Here is a 21,209-nt window from a genome sequence, read left to right on the forward strand (position 1 = left end):
CTTTTGTAAGGCATTTATCAAGTGTGGACAAAATTTCAATGCTATTGAGGACAATTTAAGTGAGACGTTCAATGCATATATATGCAGAGAAAGGGAATGTGCCATTCTCAATACGTTAGAGGGCCTAAGAAAATAGCATTTGGGGAATTACATTTACAAAGAATCTTTGTGGTAAAAAAAAATATCAAAAGAAAAATTAAAAAAATTGACCAAAGGGCGGTGGCCTGGTGCTGGCAACCTCCGGCGACCTCCGGCGATGCCGGATCTAGGCAGCGAGGTCGCGGGAGGACCTCGCCGCCTCGGATCCGGGTCGCGGCGGGGTCACGCGACCTCGCCGCCCCGGATCTAGGGCGCGCGAGGTCGCGGAGGTCGCGCGACGCCGCCTCGACCCAAATCCGGGGGCCGCGAGGTCGCGCGACCCAAATCGGGGGCGGCAAGGTCCTCCCGCGACCCTGCCGCCCCAGATCTGGGTCACGGTGACCCTGCACCTCGCCGTGACCTTGGTCACGGCGGTCGCACCACCCCCCGGCATCGGTCGTCTGGGCGACGGTCGCTGGCAACCGCTCGCGGAAGAAGAAGACCGCATGCTGGCCTAGATCTGGGTTGCAGCGACCCAGCCCTCGATCGCGCCACCTCCGGCGTCGGTCGCGCCACCCCCCGACGATTGCCAGCGTCCCTCCAGCAGTCGCCGGCCGCTCGCGCAAAGTGAGCGTAACCGAACCCCCGGAGAAGATGAACGGTTGCGACACAAGGGCAAGAACTGGAAAAACAAAAAATTCATGAGGACAATTTTGGAAAAAAAAAATATGAACAATGCCCGTGTGGGCATGCCGAAAAAGTCGAAAGCCCAAGGTAGGTCCTCACCTGCCTTGGGCTTTCAGCTTCACAATGCTGGCATTTAGGGAATGGGGGCTCAAAATTTTTTGCCAAACGAGCTGGCATTTGCCCAAGTATCTTCATGCTTCAAAGGGACTTTGGGAAGTGGTTCCCAAACGCACCCTTAGTCTCATTGAATGCTCTCAATTCGCTCACTCGGTCATGTTTGGTGTCTGCGGTGATGACCATTGTGTGCTATGTCACGAGGCCTTACCTTATTTGAGCAAGTTGGGTCTTGATGAAGTCTTTACGTGGTTATATAGTGGTGATATTGGATATCCACCATTTTTTTATTTAGAGAAGCTAAACACAAGGGACAGGAAGGTGATCTCCGGCGGTTCCTCGGTATCAAAAAAAAAAAAACACACACAAGGGACATGAAGGTTGTCAAGAGTTGAGTTTTCTTCTAAAAGAAATTTGGCTCAGGAAGATATCAAACACTAGGATTGGCAACTTAAGAATTCCTTGTTTCTCGACTAAGAAAGTGTTTGTCGCCACATCCATAAAAGCACATGTTAACGGTATCTTCAAGTAAAATAGGAGGGAAAACGTTTTCCAATTGGGATTATTACATGGTTGGATAGATAGAGTTTGATAGTTGCTTGTCCAAATCTTGTGCATTCTCATCCTCCTTTTTTCATAACAAAAAAAAAAACAACAACATGATTAATTGACCGGGGGGCTATGTAAAGAGCTCACGAATGCTTACTTAACTATTGAAACATTATATTTAATAAAATGAAGAAATTAGGAGAAATAAGAAGCAATAAACTAATTATTTAAATATATTAATTAAAAATCATAAGTAATTAATTAATTTCCTAACAAGAGGCAATCCAATATTATTTCATTCATTCCTTACTCGAGAGTTCTTTTTTCACATTTATGCATAAACATGATTTATGCAAACAATACAGAAGAGCTTGTAAATTTTTACTAAACTATTGAAACACTATAATTAATAAAATGAGGTATGGTGAAAAATAGAAGGAGATTAATTGATTATTAAACATGTGAATTATAAGCCACAAGTAATTTCCTAGCATATAAAATTTATTTTTATTCATTCCTTCTTTTTCCAAATATATTGATGCGCACAATATCGGAAAGGTTCATGAGTTAATAACTAATTATATCATGACTATTTAAAACTCTAAACAAAGAAAAATGGAAATCATAAAGAAAGATCAGGTAAATGTATGCCACTTTCCCTACTTAAAAAGGAAAAAGCTAGAAGCAAAATAATGTAATTAGTATTTAAATTTTGATACTCCCCTCAGCAGCCCTATATTAGATATTATGACATAAGAACATATAAAAAAATCTAATTAATGCACGACCTCAAAAAATTAAAAGAAAAATTAAGATAATTGCAATGTTGTGATACTGGAAACTATGAGAGTGGCATACATGTTACCTGATCTTTCGCAATGTAGTTTACAAAAATGTCTCAAATTATGAGAGTATGTACACTGGAAACTACTTAGAGATTCGTTACTTAAAAGTGAGCGTTGTAATATTTTCACCTTCGTCAATATCATAAATATAAAAGCTTCATCAAACTTCAATAATTTTCCAAAATACCAACTAAATTACAACAAATTTACTTCAACTGGTTCTAAAATATTCAAACCCAAAAAAAAAACTAGTACTATAATATATATATCGCCCCAAAATTGGATAGAGACCTCGGCTTCTCTCTGCCTTTGGGTTGGGCTGGACTGACCCAAATAATCTTTTGTCTCCACCACCCTTCACCTCACTGCCATTTTCATGCCGCCATCCATAACCCTACTCTCAAACCCAACTCGAGCCCTCTCACTATCTCGGCAAGCCAATCCACAAAATTGCTTGCCCATTCTTCGAAAGCAACAATTTAAGAAGAAAAATTGCTAGAAATTGGAGACTAGATCGGTCAGTCTGGGTTGAGTTTGAGTCGGGTTGGGTATGTTTTGTTAAAATTATATTATAATAAATTGTGATATGTATTAAATTGACAAATTTGGGTCAAAACATTTTCAACTCAATCGACTTGTTTGAGGTTGTTCAAAAAAAAATCGACTTGTTTGAGGGCCTATGTTTGAGCCTCATTCGTTAGAAACTAAAGGGAAAACGACGTTGTTGGGGCATCAATTTCTATCTCAGTTGTCAGTTCTCTTAATGAGAGCAAGAGACGCTAACGCAAAATGAATTGTAGTGTGCTTTCTTCCCATGGTTCTTTATTTTATCCCGTGGTTCATTGGCTTGTTTTACTTCATTTATCGTTAGGAAGAGGTTTCTTTTTTATACTATGATTGAGAGAGGTAGTATCCCATTGCTGTAGCTAAAGGTTACTCCAAGAGAGGACCTTTAAGGTCTTCATTTAATGTAACATTCTTTAGGTTGACAAGAGGAAACCTAAATTTGCCGGGATTAATGTTTTTTTGGAGGACTTATTGAGCAATTGGTGGCCTTTTCTTAAGCTCTAAAATAGGGAAAAGTACCAAAAATATTCTAAACCTATTGCATTGATACCAATTCAGTCATAAATTTTTCAATTTAACCAATTTAGTCATAAGCATTTTCACATTAGTATCAATTCAGCCTATCCTGCCAATTTAGGCCGAAATCACTGATGTCGATGCCGACCTCTTACTTGGCACGGTCGGTATTAGGTTTATGACTAAATTGATCTAATTAAAAGGTTTATGGCTGAATCAGTATTAGTGTAATGAGTCTATGACTTTTTTGGTACTTTTCCCCTCTAAAGCTTGGATCAATATATATAAATTGGTCTTTTTTGCTTCAGGAGTTTATTATAAGACACGCAGTTTATAGGGAAAAGTACCAAAAAAGTCATAGACTCATTACACTAATACTGATTCAACCATAAACTTTTCAATTGAACCAATTCAGTCATAAACATTTTTACGTTGGTACCTATTCAATCCATTTGGCCAGCTGGCACTAACGTAGACTCTGGCCAGTAATTGGATGCTAATGTGGATATCGGCCGATGGCCAAATGTTGACTTAGCAATTTTTTCGTAATTTTTTTTGTATTTTTCTTTCCTTTTTTTTTTTTTTCCTTTTTTTTTCTTTTTCCTTTTTTTTTTTTTCTTTTCTCCCTTCTTCCTCCTTGGACTGTCCTCCAATGGTCGGCAAGCCTCACATTGGGCGACGCCCGTGAAGCCCTTGCTCGGCCTAGCCCATAGCTAGCGAGGCCATGGCGGCCATTGACAGGGCCTAGGCGAAGGCCACGATGGCCTCGCCAGCCATGGGCGAGGCTGCCTCTACTCGCAAGGAGTCCAGGGCGAGGCTAGCCTCACCCAAATTTAGGCGAAGTAGCCTCGTCTGTGGCCTTGGGTGAGGTTGGGCAAGGGCTATGGCCCTCATTACGGCTGTGAAGAGCTTCGAGAGCTGCTAGTGGGAGGCTCGCTAACTACCACAAGGGCAGATCAAGGAGGAAGAAGGGAGAAAAGGAAAGGAAAAAGAAAAGACAAAAAAAAAAATAAAATTCAAGATTAAAAAAAATTAAAAATTGCCACGCCGGCATTCGTCATCGGCCAACATCCACATCAGCATCTAGTCACCAGCCAGTGTCCATGTCAATGTTGGCCGACTAAAATTAGCTGGATGAATTGAATTGATACTAATGTAAAAAAGTTTATGACTAAATTGGTCCGATTGAAAAAGTTAGGACTGAATTAGTACCAATACAATAGATTTAGGATTTTTTTTTTTTTGGTACATTTCCCTAGTTTGTGTGTTATCTATAAAGAAATTTCCATTTATGTGGGGGTGCATGATAGGGTCATTAACTTTTCTGTTTACTTGTGAGGGGCTTGAGGTTTAGAAGATCCTAGAGCCAAAAAATGAGATGAGAAGCTGACATAGAACTTTGGATATAAGGTCGATCTGCATGTATCAAAATCATGCTGTCATCTTTTTCCCACCTTATTTTGGATGTACTTTATAATTCTTCAGTTGGCAAAGCGTCAGAATAAATTCTTCAGTTGGCAGAGCGTCAGAATAATATCGCAACGAGACATTTTCTATTGGAAAGCACAAGATAGACTACTTGCAAAAAAGTTACTAGAGGTTGCCACCCCTGCGAAAAATGATTTTCTATAAATGACCTCTCTCAAAAAAGTCCTTGAGTTCTGAAGTAAACGCTGTGTTTTGCTCCTTCTATCGGCAGCTAACATTATTTTCTTTAAATCAGCAATAATACTGATGGAGGAATGGAATCTTTCAATCTCTTCTTCTCCTTGCTTTTGGTGGTAGGCATTCTTATCCATGCCCGGAGTTCATTTGATACTTAAGAAATGATTGGAATCTTAAGGACCTTAACTAGCTAGGATCTTTACATGGTCCCAATCCTAAGCTAACAAAAATTATCGAATTGATGCAATCCTACTGATCCCATTGATCCAACTTTGACATACTTTGACCTTCAAATATGTATATTCAATATTCAGGTGACAAAAATACTAATATTTCTTGTACATGTGGTATATAAACTATAAATTCATGCCATTTTGAAGTTTTAATGTCATGCGACATTCATAATTAACAAACTTCCTAGGACTATCCAAGATTTTTGTATCATTGGTGTGATTTCTGGGATCTTACGGTCCACCATTTGATGTTACAATCCAATCCTTTAGACGCCTTCATTGATTATAAGTTGGATCTCGCTCCTACCAACCTTGTCCTTGACTGCAGAAAACTCAGCCAAGAAAGCACCAACAGTTAATGATTGTTCCTAACATCCTCGTGCCTAACAACCCTAGGGCAGACTTACAAAAGTGCCTAGAACCAGAATCAAAGCCGTTCAGCTTGTTACCGATTGTCATAATGCTATTCCAAACAGCCTTCTTGTTCTAGGGAAAGAAAGCCACTCTTTGAGGTACTTCCTTTACTAGTTTTTTTTTTTTTTTTTTTTGAACAGGACTTCCTTTACTAGTTGACTCCATGGAAATTAGCCTTCTCACTTGTATTTGTCTCAGAAATGACAGATTGGTACATGGTAGGATTGAAAATACCTATCAATAGACAAAGACCAAATGATTATTATCTTCAGTGTGATCCACACTCTCAATATTGTAAAGAAAAATGAAGGAATACCACACCGTTCCCATTCCCAATCTTGGATTAGCTATCCTTTTTTATCAATTTCTACTCTAGGAGTGCTCCTGCTCACTTCCATCATCCACGTTATGCAAGAATTTGTGTTTTCTTAGGTAGTTAAACTTGTAGAATGTGGTTTAGCTTTAGTAGTTAAATAGTTCTGGGCTTATCCCATTTATTGAGTTGAAATTCTGTAGGCCTAGTCATGTTGTTGATGGAAGAGGTAATTATCTAGATTCTTTGATGGATTCTTCATCCTTAGTTATGCTTTTCAAAAAATACTTCTATAGCATGAAATTGTGATTGCAACATCAATGGATGAAGGATGAGTTTCATTTTATTGAGGTTATTTCACATCGATTATGAAAGAGTTGGTTTATAAGTGTAAGAGAAAACATTTCTCCTTTGAGCTAGCCTATGAGGTGAGAGAGACTCAAGACCAACCAATACTGGTATCAAAATCCGATTGCCAATAAATCTAGACTCAACAATCACACGGGAGAGTTATGGGTTGTCCCCACTCCAATTTTGGTATCAGGATCTGATGTGTGAGGGGAAGATTGTTGAGACTATTTCACGTCAATTTATGTGCTCTAAATATATCTTTTATTAGGTACAAAAAAAAAAAGGTTTTTCTAGGGCAACATTTCTGCAAACAGCTTCCCTTGTTTTCTTGTAAGTTGAGCTTTATTGCATTAATGCATGTGTCCAAAATCGACAATCAAATTATAAAAAAAATTGTGAACAAGTAAATAAGCTTGTGATTTTATGCTAAGTCCATTCCATGATATGATATTGTCATTACTTTCAAAAAGCCATGTCCACTAAGTTGATGGAGCAAAAGTTGATATATCAAAGAATATATAGCCACCATCTTTTTGATTCAAGGCATCGACCTTTCCCTAAAACTAAATAATCATGTTACATGATGCTCTTCGATCAACCCTTGATGAATAGTCCTAAATATTATAAGATGAAAATGCATCATTACGTTTTTGATTCAAGGCATCAGAAATGTTGGCCAGAAACGTTATTTGGGGGCCTCCTTTCCTTTTGGTTCTGTGCACTTTATATGAGGAATCCAATGTACCCTGCTATGCTCCAATTTATGATAAACATGCCGTCATCTCAAGGATGGAACGTGCATGCTGTTTATGGTGAAAACGATAAGCAATCAAGACTACCAGAAACCGGATTAGGATTTAATGGGTAAGACTCATTCAATTTCACGTTTGGTTCATGTTTAAATTAATCTTTCAGAAACATGCTACGTGTAAATACCAAACAAAACCCTTTGAACAAGTTAAGATGCAAGTCCAAACTAGGATGATTGAACCAAACATGAGTCGGTCACCTTTCATCTTGTGCTTTGAAAGGTTCATCATAAAGGTTTAGATGTGCAAAATTCTTGAGCTATGACTTGTGAACAGTGCATGTGAGATAGAGAATTCCTTTAGGACTAAAATTTGTGCACTTCTGGATTGAGCAAAATGAGTTGTAGTTTTTTGTTCAACGCTGCATATGAACTCTGTGCATGTCTTCAATGGGTTTTGCAATTAAGAACGCACCCTACTTTTGTGTCATGGAAAGGTAGAACAATGAGATAAGCATTGTATAAGATTTTCTCACTTTTTCTCTATAAGATGATGAATTTTGTCTTAGATTTTATACATTTAGTGAGTTGAATATGACTTGTTTCCTATGCCTAATGGAAAATTGAGAGCTGTTCTGTTGGTTTTTTTATTAAATTATGCAAAACATATTCACGACCATCTATTTTTATTGGCAAATTTTAATGTCAGTAAAAGCAGTTACTAAAAGTAGATATTGCATTGCATTGCATTGTACCTTACCAAAAAAAAAAAAAAAAAAAAGTAGACATTGCATTTTCAAAAAGTATGTGCCTTTTTTAAAAATGGCATCTTAAAGACATGGAAAAGCTTCTTCAAATAGAGACATGCCGTGTTTCCAACTCTTCACATAGCGGCGATTCTATCCTTAAGTCAGACCTTGTCATGGTCTCTTAAATAGTGGATTGAAGCACTAGCTTAAATTTTTCACCAATGTTGATGTCTATCGTTCAAATTTGCAACTTCTTATTGATGAGCTTACTTGTTTTAGGAAGTTGTTGTTGGATTTTTGATGTCTCAGTGCTGCTGTTTTTAGACTAAAGCTTCTCTGTTCTGTTTTATATTGTTTTAGTTTATTTTCTTACTTAGTCAATTATGTTATGCAGTTGTTGTTGTGTTATTTAGGAAGTTAAGGTGCAGTTACAAGCTGAACGTGTGTGTGTGCAGTTATTTTTTTTTCTTTTTGGTTTAAGTTGTGTTTTGTACTTGACTTTTTACTAGAGAACTGTAGAAGGCAGTTTTTATGGTCTGTTCTCTCTGTTTCCTCTGTTTTTCTTCTTTCTTCCTCGATATCTATAGTTCTAGCATTTATGCTTCTTTGCTGCTTTGATCAGCATCAACAGTGGTATCAGAGCATCGAATGATCTTGAGGGACTGTGAAGTGAAGCGGGTATTGTAGTGCAAAGAGGTTAGAGGGTGATGGAGACAAGTTCAAGTGGTTTTTCTATGATGGCTTCTCCAGTATTTACTGGAGAGAATTATCAACCATTGGCTGTTAAAATGAAAGCATTTTTGGAGGGTCATGATCTGTGGGAAGCTGTGGAGGATGATTATGAAGTTGCTCCACTTCCAAATAATCCGACCATGAATCAAATCAAGCTTCATAAAGAGAGAACCACAAGGAAAGCCAAGGCAAAATCTTGCCTGTATGTTGCTGTCTCGCCTACCATCTTCACTAGAATTATGAAGTGTGACTCGCGAAGGTCATATGGGATTTCTTGAAGGAAGAATATGAAGGAGATGAGAAGATAAGAGGTATGAAGGTGTTGAATCTCTTGAGAGAATTTGAGAGACAGCAGATGAAGGAATCGAGTCGGTGAAGGAATACTCGGATAGGCTAGTGGGAATAGCTGATAAAATCGAGTTTTGGGAACCGACTTGAGGAATGATAGGCTTGTTCAGAAGATCCTAGTGTCTCTTCCAGAAAAATTTGAAGCTACTATAGCTTCTCTGGAAAACACAAGGGACTTGGCTGATATAAAACTTGCAGAGTTGCTGAATGCTTTGCAGGCACAGGAGCACAGAAGACTAATGAGGAGAGAAGATCATGTTGAGGGGGCATTGCAAGCCAAAGTAAAGCAAAATGATGGAGGCAAAGGGAAGAAATGGATTCAGTTTAAGGGAAATGTTGCCGATTCGAAATTTTTACCAAAAGAAGGAAATGCTGGTGGATCTAGCAAATGGAAAAATAATAAAAGGCCATGTCAGTACTGTGGTGGAACCAACCATCAGTCCTTTAGATGCTGGAAAAGGCCAGATGCGATGTGCAGAAGATGCCACAAGTTGGGTCATATGGAAGCTATTTGCAAAGGGAAAGCCTATCAGCAAACAGGAGAAGCACAAGTGGCAATGAGTGAAGTTGATGAAGAGCACTTATTTGTTGCTTCAGCTGGTGAATATTCAATCGAAAATAGTACATGGCTGATAGATAGTGGTTGTACTAATCACATGACGGCAACTTAGAGCTATTCAAGAGCATAAACAAAACAAGAAAAGTCCAAAGTCAGAATTGGCAATGGACAGCATATTGAAGTTCAGGGTAAAGGTGTAGTTGTTGTTAAAGGAAACCAGGGGGTGAAGTTAATCAGGGATGTCCTCTTTGTGCCAAACATTGACCAGAATCTGTTAAGTGTTGGTCAGTTAGTGGAGAAGGGCTATATAGTGAAGTTCGAAGGAAGGGAATGTCTCATTAAAGATACCGACAAAGCAATGAAGTCTTGAGAGTTCAAATGAGGGATAAAAGTTTTGTGTTCAAGCCAAATGAGATGTAGCGAGATGGCTTTGAAGTGTACATAAGAGAATATAGAGTTGTGGCACAAAAGATTGGGGCATGTTCATAGGAGGAGTATGCTGGTTATGCAGAGAAATGGCCCGGGTAGATGATTTACCAAGCTTGAAGGAAGAGCTTCCACAATGCGTAACCTGCCTTCTTGGCAAACAAACCAGATTTCCCTTCAAAGGAGGAGTCTCGAAGACATATCAAAAGCTGGAATTAGTTCACACCGATGTGTGTGGACCTATGTCCGAACCTTCTTTAAATGGAAGCAGGTATTTTATTACTTTTACTAATGATCTGACTAGAATGAGCTGGATCTATTTTCTGCAAGCTAAGACTCAAGTAGCTGATGTATTTATGAAGTTTAAAGCATTAGTTGAAAATCAAAGTGGGAAGAGAATCAAAGCTCTCGGGTCGACAATGGATCGAGTATACAGCTAACAAATTCAAACTGATTTGTGAGCAAGCTGGAATTGTACAGCAATTTACAGCCCCTTACTCACCTCAACAGAATGGGGTTAGTGAGAGGAAAAATAGAAGCATTATGGAGATGGCCAGATGTTTGATGCAGGAAAAGAATTTGCCTAAAAGTTTTTAATGAGGCAGCCAACACGCTGTATTTCTTTTAAATAGATTACCTACAAAAGCTTTAGAGAAACTAACACCTCTCGAGGGCTGGCAAGACACTAAACCTTCTGTGAAAAATTTGAAGGTTTTTGGAAGTTTGTGTTATACTCATATTCCTGATGTCAAAAGGAATAAGCTTGATAAAAAGGCTGAGATTGGAATTTTTGTTGGATATAGCTCTCAATCAAAGGCTTACAGAATTTTCTATCCAAAGACAAGGAAGATTACTGTGAGCAAGATGTTATGTTCTTAGAGGAAGATGAATGGAATTGGTTAAATGGAAGGAACACTGAATTGAAGCACTTTGAAAGATAACCTGAAACCGATGTGGAGACTAATGAAATTACAAGGGAAATGGAAGAAAATATAGATGATGAACCTGTAAGAGGCACAAGGTCACTTGCTGAGATCTATGAAAGGAGTAATGTGGCAGTGCTCGAACCATCAAATTTTGTTGAAGCCAAGGAAGATCAGAAGTGGTTTGCAGCAATGCAGGAGGAGATGACAATGATTCAAAAAAATCAAACTTGGGAATTGGTAGATAGGCCATTAAATAAGAATGTAATTGGAGTTAAGTGGGTCTTTAGGACAAAACTCAATCCTGATGGCTTTGTTAACAAGTATAAAGCAAGGCTGGTTGTGAAAGGCTATGCTCAGGTATGGGGAGTAGACTATTCTGAAACTTTTACTCCAGTTGCAAGGCTGGACACAGTAAGACTCCTGTTAGCTGTTGCAGCCAAGAAGGGTTGGACTATTTTTCAGCTTGATGTCAAGCCTGCATTTCTAAATGGTGAGCTTGAAGAGGAAATTTTTATTGAACAACCTGAAGGGTTCTGTGTTAAAGGGCAAGAAGAGAGTGTATACAAATTGCACAAAGCTTTATATGGACTGAAGCAAGCTCCAAGAGCCTGGTATGGAAAAATTGATCGATATCTACTGGATTTAGGTTTTAAAAGGAGCTTGAGTGAGTTCACTCTTTATATTAAGAAAGTGAATCATAGTGTGGTAGTTATGTCTCTATATGTGGATGATCTTTTGGTAACAAGAAATGATGTTCAGCTGATAGAAAATGTTAAGCAAGGCTTATTTGCTGGTTTTGAGATGACAGACTTAGGAAAAATGGCTTACTTCTTAGGTCTGGAAATCAAGCAAAGTCCTTATGAAATCTTCATTTGTCGAGGAAGTACTTAAAGGAAATTTTGAAGAAGTTTTAGATGGAAGAATGTCGAAGTGTCGGTACACCTATGGCAGCAAAAGAGAAGTTGCGAAGAGTGATGGAACCGAAGCTGTGGATGTCTCGATGTACGAAGTCTAATAGGTTGTCTCATGTACCTCACAAAAACTGCACTGACATTCTATTTGTTGTAAGTGTTCTGTCCAGATTTATGAGTGATCCAAGTCGCTTCATTTGATTGCAGCTAAAAGGATTTTAAGGTATTTGAAAGGAACCATGTTTTTTTGGAGTGAAGTTTCGAAGGAGTCAAGAATTCAATCTACAAGGTTATTCGATAGTGATTGGGCTGGCTCAATGGATGATATGAAGAGTACATTTGGGTACTTTGTTTCGTTTAGGATCAGCTTGTTTCACTTGGTGTTCTAAAAAGCAAGAAATTGTAGCTCAATCTACTGCAGTAAGCGAGTTTATAGCTGCTACCGCAGCTGCAAATCAAGCCTTATGGCTGAAGAAGATAATGAAAGATCTTTGGCTGAACTCCAATGAATGTATCAAGATCAATGTGGATAACCAAGCTGCAATTGCAATATCTCATAACCCAGTTTTTCATGGCAAAACTAAGCATTTCAAGGTCAAGTTCTTCTTTCTACGTGAGGTGCAACAAAATGGTGAGGTCATGCTGGTTTATTGCAGATCTGAAGATCAACTTGCTGATATGTTCACTAAACCACTTCAAGCTGGAAGATTTGAAGCATTGAGAAAGAAAATTGGAGTATGCAGCAGCTACGATCCAAGGAGGAGTTTGTTGGATTTTTGATGTCTCGGTGCTGCTGTTTTTAGACTAAAGCTTCTCTGTTTTTTTATATTGTTTTAGTTTATTTTCTTACTTAGTCAATTATGTTATGCAGTTGTTGTTGTGTTATTTAGGAAGTTAAGTACTTGTTCGGGTGCAGTTACAAGCTGAACGTGTGTGTGTGCAATTATTTTTTTTTCTTTTTGGTTTAAGTCGTGTTTTGTACTTGACTTTTTACTAGAGAACCGTAGAAGGCAGGTTTTATGCTCTGTTCTCTTTGTTTCCTCTGTTTTTCTTCTTTCTTCCTTGATATCTATAGTTCTGGCATTTATGCTTCTTTGCTGCTTTCATCAGCATCAACAGTTGTAGCCTTTCTTGAGTGGTCATCACACTATTAATTTTGAGTACAATCCATGAAAATTGTTTGGTCAAAATTTGGTATAACACTAGCTTTTGAAAGAATATTGTCGGGAGCGTTCTGACTGGTTATGTATTCCTTTTTTACTGTGACATGTTTTTTTCTTAAGAGAAATTAGCAATTCTTGACATTGGTTGAGATGCTTGGATATATTGTATGGACTGGTTTCAGAATGGAATCTATGTTGGGAGTAGCAGAAAGTACAAGAACTCTTCCCAGATTTTCCTTAATAAGAACTGAACTTAAATTCTTGAAAGGTAAAACAACTGAGGCTTATGGCTACTTCCATTAAACTGGTCTACTGATATGCTCTCATTATGACTTGCGGGATATTCTAAGTTTATACGAGCATCTCGCTACTGGATGTTGGAAATTGCGTTTGAAGACGTCGGTTGCTGATCCCCGTGGCTCTAAATATACTTACGTGTCTACCGGGCAGCATCAGATGTTGAAGTTTTATATCATTTTCACTTGCACAGAGGTTGCAGCAGGTGGCTTCCCCTTCTACGTGATCCACGAGTCAGGTCATAAACCTGCTGTCATAAACCTGCGTGGGGTCCTCGTAAATGTTGGGTGGCGTGAAAGACCTCCACGGCACGGTTGTCCTAAAGTCATCAGGAGTTCACTTCAATCACCCTCTACAGCAGTATGCCTATTCACGCACAATGATGGTTTTGAAGAAAAGAAATGGGAACACTCACTCCTGCTTGGGCTAAGTGGCCTTGTTATATTCAAATTCTCTTTCCATTCCATGGAAATTAAAACAGCAATATTTCATTCCTTGTGCATATATTGATGAAAAAATAATTCTTGTTCTTGACGTATTAAGCTACTCTTATTTCTTCTCTTTTTTGTTTCTATTTTTTTTCCCTTTGAAAAGAGTGAGTACTTAACAAGGCATAAGTAATTGATATATGTTTTCCCTAAATGAAGGGGAGAACCTATTTGGAATACAAACATGGATATCTCCAATACTTTGACTTTTTTTACATCATCAATGACAGCTTACGCGGTTAACCTAGCGATGTTGCATTGTTATGTAATTTGAAATTTGTAATAAAATTTCTTACTGTCATCGCCGTCGTTATCATTTCCTAAGAAATTAATTTTCTTGGCGAATGATTATGGCAGTAGAGGTATACATAGCATTTTCAAAAAATATGTGCCTTATGGCATCTCAAAGACACATAATAGCTTCTAAGACATGAGTTGTTTCCATGTTAATGCAAACTTGTCACGTAATGATAATTCAATCCTCAAATTGAACCTTGTCATGGTCTCTTAGATAGTGTGTTTGAACACTAGTTAACTTAAATTTTTTCACCAATATTGATGTCCATCATTTAAACTTGCAACTTCTTGTTTCATGAAATTGTAGCCTTTGAGTGGTCATCACTAATAATTTGCAGCGCAATCCATGACAATTGTTTGGTCAAAATCTGATATAACCCTAGCTTTTGAAAGAATATTGCTAGGAGTGTTAAGTATTCCTCTTTTATTGCATCATGCTTTGTTCTTAACAGATATTAGTAATTCTTGATATTAGCTGAGATGCTTGGATTCATCATATGAAATGGTTTCAGAATGGAATCCATGTTGGGAGCAGCAGAAAGTACAAAGACTCTTACTGTGTCCAAGCACAAGTAACATGTTAAATAAATTCTTGAAAGGTAAAATAACTGAGGCTCATGACACTCCCATCAAACTGGTCAGGTATCTGATCAGAGTTTGAACATCTGTATTCTCCTTCCAATTTTGCCTTTAAGTTTCCTTAGCGCCCTCGGCAAGAGTATATCTTCTGCTATGTTTGTCACTTCATTTGCTCGGTTCAGAAAGCAAAATGTTAGAGCATAACAGTGGTATGTGGATCTCAGTGGTTGGCCTTTACCTTTCCTGTTTGAGTTACAGATCAAAGTTTCCACAAAAATCGACCAGCTCGTCATCAATTAATTTCTTCGCCCTCTCCTTCTTTATAAGCTGACAGAAGTAGAGCGGGTGTAAAATATTTTGGGTGGAGTGAAATTTAACTTCAGCTTTTCTATCGAGTTACAATCGGTATGGACGATTCTTGCTTTTCCTTCGTATTTTTCCATGGCGATGAAGCGTTTCATATGCATTCATGGAAACCCCATTAATGTGTACATTTTCATGGTTATTAGGTAAACTTGTAATAGCAAAACTTGAAACTCAATGTTTGGAAAAATACTTAGTCAAAAATGAACGTTTGTATAATTTACATCAACAAAACAAATGAAAAGTATATTCTTCATCGATGAAAATATTAGGCATAAATTGTTAATAATATATTATTAATAAAATCAACAATTTGGAAAACACTTTTGTGGAAAATGATTACTTATATCGTTTACAAAAATAACTTTAGACGTAAAAGGCTATTGATTATTAAAATATTTTTATTGATTAATTATGCTAAGCGATGTAAACAAGTATTTGTCAATGAATCATCTATTAGTTGGACACAGATAAATAATTAATGTGAAAGTTTGTTAATTTCTTTTATGGGTAATTTACACTCGAAAGATATGGTTTCAATAACTATCCATCAAAGTTGTCATATCATATCTGAAATTTACGCAATCTTAGGATCGATGCGATCACAATTTTGGATCTATCCTCTTTTTCTGATCCCCACGCGTCTTTTCCTTTCACGCTACCAAACGTTTGGGTTGCGGTCAAGAGCCGCAACTTTTGGGTCAATCCTCCTTTTCTCTTTGGGTGGACCCCACGCGTTCTTCTTGCACCCCACCAAACATTTGCACCTATGTTATCTTCTTATTGGGTCAATTCCATTCCCACAACGGATCAAGAAAAAATTTCCATTCCCAACTTGGCAGATTCGGTCTCAAGAGAAAATGAACAGAAAGTGTGTTGGCACACCCTCCCCCACCCCAACCCCCAACCCCGTGCCCCCTTCTCTCCCTCCCCCTCCCTCTTCCTCTCCCTTATTGTTTTCCAATCTTTTTCCAATATGGCGGTATGGTGCTGCATTAACATTGTTTGTCAAACATAAGAGAAAACGTTAGTCATATCAAGAGAGGAAATCATAATCAACATTACAATAAAAAAAACCAAGAGTAATAGTCCACAGCGGCTCCAATTGCACAGAAGTCGAAATCTTGACCCTCATTCGTTGTTGTGTTGATGGGAGGAAATCAAAATTGCACAAAAGAAGATAAAGCTGGTGCAAAAGTTAGGTTATATGAAAGAAGAGACGGGTGGGTTCTTGCAAATGTTGGGTGTCGACCTCCACGACACGGCAATCTCAAAGTTGTCGGGAGTTCACTTCAATCAACCTCCACATCAATAAGCCTATTCATGCACGATGGTGATTTTGGAGGAAAAAAAAATGGGAACACTCGCGCCTACTGGGGCTAAGTGGCCATGTTACATCGAATTTCTTGTTGCATTCCATGGAAATAAAAGCAGTAGCATTTCAAAACTTACGTGGTTAACCTAATCATGTTGCATGATTTTATAGTTTAAAATTTACAATTAATAGGACGGTAATGATTGGAGTCCTTGTGCCATTTACGTATTTGAGTTCTTGAACTTTTATTTCGTTCATTTAAGAATTAAAACTTGCATTAATTTTTTTTTTGAGAGATTCCATCAATTTCTAAGGGACAAAAATCATAGCTGCCTTCTTTAATTCCCTGTAGACGTAATAACAGATTGCATGAGAATATGTCTAAATGACCATGAATTCCCATGTGCAAGAGAGAAACATAATTTATTAAATATCCTTTTTTGCTAATATGAGTGATTGGAAAATTTAGAATTAACATGTGATATCATTCATTAAATTATCTCTTTGGTTTCATTGTCACAAACGTGAATCATCCCAGAATTAATTACTTCAATAAGTCTCCCAACTCTAATTTTTACGTGTATTCTTACATATAAAGGCAATTATGAAGTTATTTTCTCATTGATCAAAATAAGGATCCTCAAATAATATCGTTTAAAATTTACTTCCAAAAGGTATTTGTATGAATTGATATCTATAGCCAGTGCTACATATTTTGAAATTATATAAATAAAAAAAAGGACTAAGCAAGGTGCAGTATCAATTTTTAGAGAAACAAAAAGATTGAGAATGTTTTAATTGTTAAATCTTAATATTCTCTTATTTCTCTTATTCTTTGGATAAGAATTTTCATTTCTACACAAGAAAGCTATTACAAGTTTTCATTTTTTGAGGGCATTTGAGTTTTCGTTGGGGAACTGCTCTCAATACGAGACCAAAGGCATTTTTATTTTCATGTTCAAATGGAAATGAAAACAAAAAAACGAGAAAATTTTCTCTAAACAATGCAGGGGCGGCCTGCTTTTTTGACCCATAGGCTTTTGGTTTTTCCTCTTTCTTTCTTCAGTCCCTTCATTGTGGACCCCACACGTCTTTCGCACGCCACCGAACATTTGACACGCGCTTGTCTTCGTATTGCTCAATTCCGTTCCCACTGGTTGACCGAATTTTATAATGAGCTGCCGTTGGCCTTGCTGTGTATGTTCGTGCATGAAGTGGATCACGAGGCACCACCAAACCATTGTTACCCAACGAAAGCATCAACTCTACAACCTCCTCTCAAGCACTCCTTAACTCCTTCTTTTACCTTCTGGAAATGGCAGAAGCAGTGCTCTTCAGCCTCGCCACCGACATAATAGAACTGGCCGGTTCCAAAACCTTTTCGGAGATCCAACGTGTACGAGGTGCGAGGAATGAGGTCAACAGTCTTAAGGACACCGTCGAGACCATCCGAGCCGTGCTTTTGGATGCTGAGAAGAAACAATGGGACAGCGAGCAGGTCAAGCTCTGGCTCGTGAGGCTGAAGGACGTGTTGTACGACGCACAGGACTTGCTGGACGATGTCGCAACAGAAAATCTAAGGCGGAAGGTCACTCCTGGCAACAAGATGTGGAATGTGGTACGCGTTTTCTTCTCTAAATCGAATCAACTTGCACACCGCCTCAAAGTGGCTAATGAAATTCAGGAACTTTGGAAGAGGCTGGATAAGATTAAGAAAGATAGGGAGTTCCATTCATTTGAGCATCAGAGAGAGGAATCAATGGCCATTGCGAGAGGAAAGAAAGAAAATTTATTACCCGACGCAAAAATAATTGGTAGGGAAGAGGACAAGAAAAAGATCAAACAACATTTGTTTGATTCCTCCCCTAGCCAGAGTGTGTCATTTGTTGCCATAGTTGGTAAAGGAGGTCTTGGAAAAACCGCACTTGCACGACTAGTGTACAACGATGGGGAGGTAGAAAAACATTTCAATCTTAAGATGTGGGTGTGTGTAACTGATGTCTTTGATGTGAATTCAATTATCAAAGAAATTCTTGAATCAGCAAACTATCCAAATCTTGAGAATAAGCGTGAAGACCAGTTGCCGAGTCTTCTTGATGAGACTTTAAGTAGGAAGAAATACTTGCTTGTTTTGGATGACTTGTGGAATACAAATCGGGATAAATGGGTGATGCTTGGAGATTGGCTAGAGGATGGTTTGCGGGAAGCAAGATACTTATAACCACTCGCAATCACAAAGTTGCAGAGATCACAAATACGAAAGCAGTTATCTATGAACCACGTGGCTTATCTGATGATAAGTCGTGGGACTTATTTAGTAAAATGGCTTTTGGAGATGGGGTAGAATCGTTAGACCCAAAACTGGAGGAAATGGGGCGAGATATAGTTAAAAAATGCAGCGGGGTTCCCCTTGCCATTAGAACTATAGGAGGCCTTTTGTACGGCAAAAACAAAGATGAATGGCTCCGTTACAAAGTGCATGAACTTCCAGAAATACCAGAAATTGATGTGGATGGAGGAATTACGCAAGTCCTCAAATTCAGTTATGATCATTTCCCGTCATGCTTGAAAAATTGTTTTGCATATTGCTCATTGTTTCCGAAAGATTATGTCTATGAGAAAGATACAATGATCCATCTTTGGGTCGCACAAGGCTTTATTGAGTCATGCAACGATAACCTTGAAAAGGTCGCTGACAATTACTTGTCGAACTACTATGTGGGTCATTCTTTGATGCTGAATTAACAGTCAAATATGGCGATGGCTGTGGTCAAACTATTCAAGATGCATGATCTCATGCATGATCTTGCCCAAAAAGTTGCCGGAGGTGAATGCAAGATTGTTAATTTTAAAAGAGGAGATAATGCTAGAGGAATTCGACATGCATCGTTTATTTCAAAGACTTTCTCTGAAGAGAAAGTGCTGTCCCTACTCAAAACATCTAAATTGCGGACGAATCTCTTTTTAAAAGGTGAATCCTCTATACACAACTATCATAAAGTTTTCTCTAGTTGTGGACATTGTCGAGCATTGTATTTGGACCATACAGATATTCCTCTCCCTCCTTCCTCCTTAGGAAAGTTGAAGCAGTTAAGATTTCTTCATATTTTTCTGAATCAATCCATCCAGAGTTTACCAGATTCAATCACTGATTTGGTGAATTTGCAAACCCTTAAACTCTCGCTTTGTACGCAGCTTCAAACATTTCCTAGAGATTTGAGGAAATTGATCAGACTTAGACACCTCTTAATTAATAACTGTCGTTCACTAAGCCAGCTACCACCCCTGAGTTAACTCCCTTCGCTAAGGACATTGAGTCTCAAGTTCTTGGGTAAGTTAGTTTTCGTTCAAAAGACAAGTGACCTAGAGCCATCTAATACCACACTCCCCTTCTTCCAATCTCTTGAGAGTCTGAAACTCTTCAGTTGCAAACTGCTGCATGGATGGTGGTGGGGAAGAATTGTTAGGGAAATCCCTTATGATGTTTTGAAGATGACAAAATAAATCAAAGGCTACTAACATGTTTGATGGTTGAGTAATAGACCATGCAGATAATAGAACATGTAAAGGATATTATCAAAGTCCGAAGACCGCGACTCAAGACTCAAAGTCTCGAAGACCGCCGACTCGAGACTCAAAGTCCAAGGCGCTAGACTCAAGACTCAAAGTCCGAAGACCGCGGACTCAAGACTCAAAGTTCGGAAGACCGGACTTTAGTATCAAAGTCTGTTCTACCTTAGAGAAGTCCGTCAACTCGAGTAATTCCGCACGAACGTGAATGATGAACCGGAAGATAGACTCTATCTTTGAAGCCGAATCGGGTGCAGACCTTAAAGTCTAAAGACCCGAGGTTGTAAAGTCTCAAGACTCATATCGTAAAGTCTCAAGACTCGGACTTTACATCCAGCATTCGATGAATCGTAACTCAAGCCCAATCATACAACGGCTAGTGATCTGGTTTGGATTCCACATCAAGATTGATTTGATTGAAGACAAGATCTTTCTATACGAAGAAGCTTTACTTATGGAAACCAAGATTTCGTTTGTATGGGCGATCGGAATCAATTTGGGATTTTACCTTTGTCACTCAACGGCTACCAAATCTTCTAAGATACGTAGCTGTCCAATGGGTATATTGGAAGACGATTCTCCGGATGCTGTCCAACGGTAGTTTGGAAGTGGAGGAGTATTTAAGGAGATCATGGACCGATGAGCAAGTAAGAGACGGAGCGTAGAATTTATAATTCCAAAGTCTAAGCGACTTTAGATCATATACTTGTCTCTTGAGAGCTTAAACGTTTGTAATCGTGAGAGAAATACCAAGAGAGTGACTTAGTGAGATAGTGTGATCTACTACTAAGTGTTTGCACTCGGAGTTGTAATCTCTTGTTGATTGCATAGTGGAATCCAGCCAAGAAGGCTGTTATCGTGGGAGAGTGGACGTAGGCTTGGATTAAGCCGAACCACTATAAATCTCGTGTTCTTATTCTCTTCCCTAACTCCTTTATTTTGTTCATACTAGCACTCTCAAGAATGCAAGAAATGGGAGCACATCAAAAGCATCGGTCAGACAACTCTCGGCCATTCTTCCCAAAACTTAGGTCCGTGCATATATACGATTGTCCCAACTTGATTTCTATACCACCATTCCCCCAAGTGGAATACTTGTCAATAGATGGCAAGACATGTTGAAACAACAATGGATGGCCAATCCAAAGTGCCCATCGAAGGAACAGTGGAAGCCACATTCATTCCTTTCCCGAACTAAAATATCTAAAAGTTGTTAGTACTAATAAGGATCCAGAGCCCTCCATGCTTAAGAGTCTACTCCGATCGGCCAGTAACCTTGAGTATATGAGCATGAGCCAATGCGACCTAAGGATTCTCTCTTGTGAGATGCAGCACCTTTCCTTGCTCAAGGAACTCAAGATTTGGGCTTGTCAAGGACTCAATTTATTGTGCCAAAAAGATGTGTG

The 21,209-nt window shown here is 38.5% G+C and overlaps 1 protein-coding gene across 1 annotated transcript; it reads left to right on the plus strand.

Moving 5' to 3' along the window:
- The first annotated feature begins 17,548 nt into the window (after nt 1-17,548).
- LOC120287270 (putative disease resistance protein RGA4) lies at nt 17,549-18,454 on the plus strand. The gene has a single exon (XM_039300016.1). It carries the CDS (start codon nt 17,549-17,551, stop codon nt 18,452-18,454), a length of 906 nt encoding a protein of 301 aa, XP_039155950.1.
- Nucleotides 18,455-21,209: the final 2,755 nt, after the last annotated feature.

The sequence above is a fragment of the Eucalyptus grandis genome, chromosome 8, assembly GCF_016545825.1.
Source record: "Eucalyptus grandis isolate ANBG69807.140 chromosome 8, ASM1654582v1, whole genome shotgun sequence".
Taxonomy (NCBI): domain Eukaryota; kingdom Viridiplantae; phylum Streptophyta; class Magnoliopsida; order Myrtales; family Myrtaceae; genus Eucalyptus; species Eucalyptus grandis.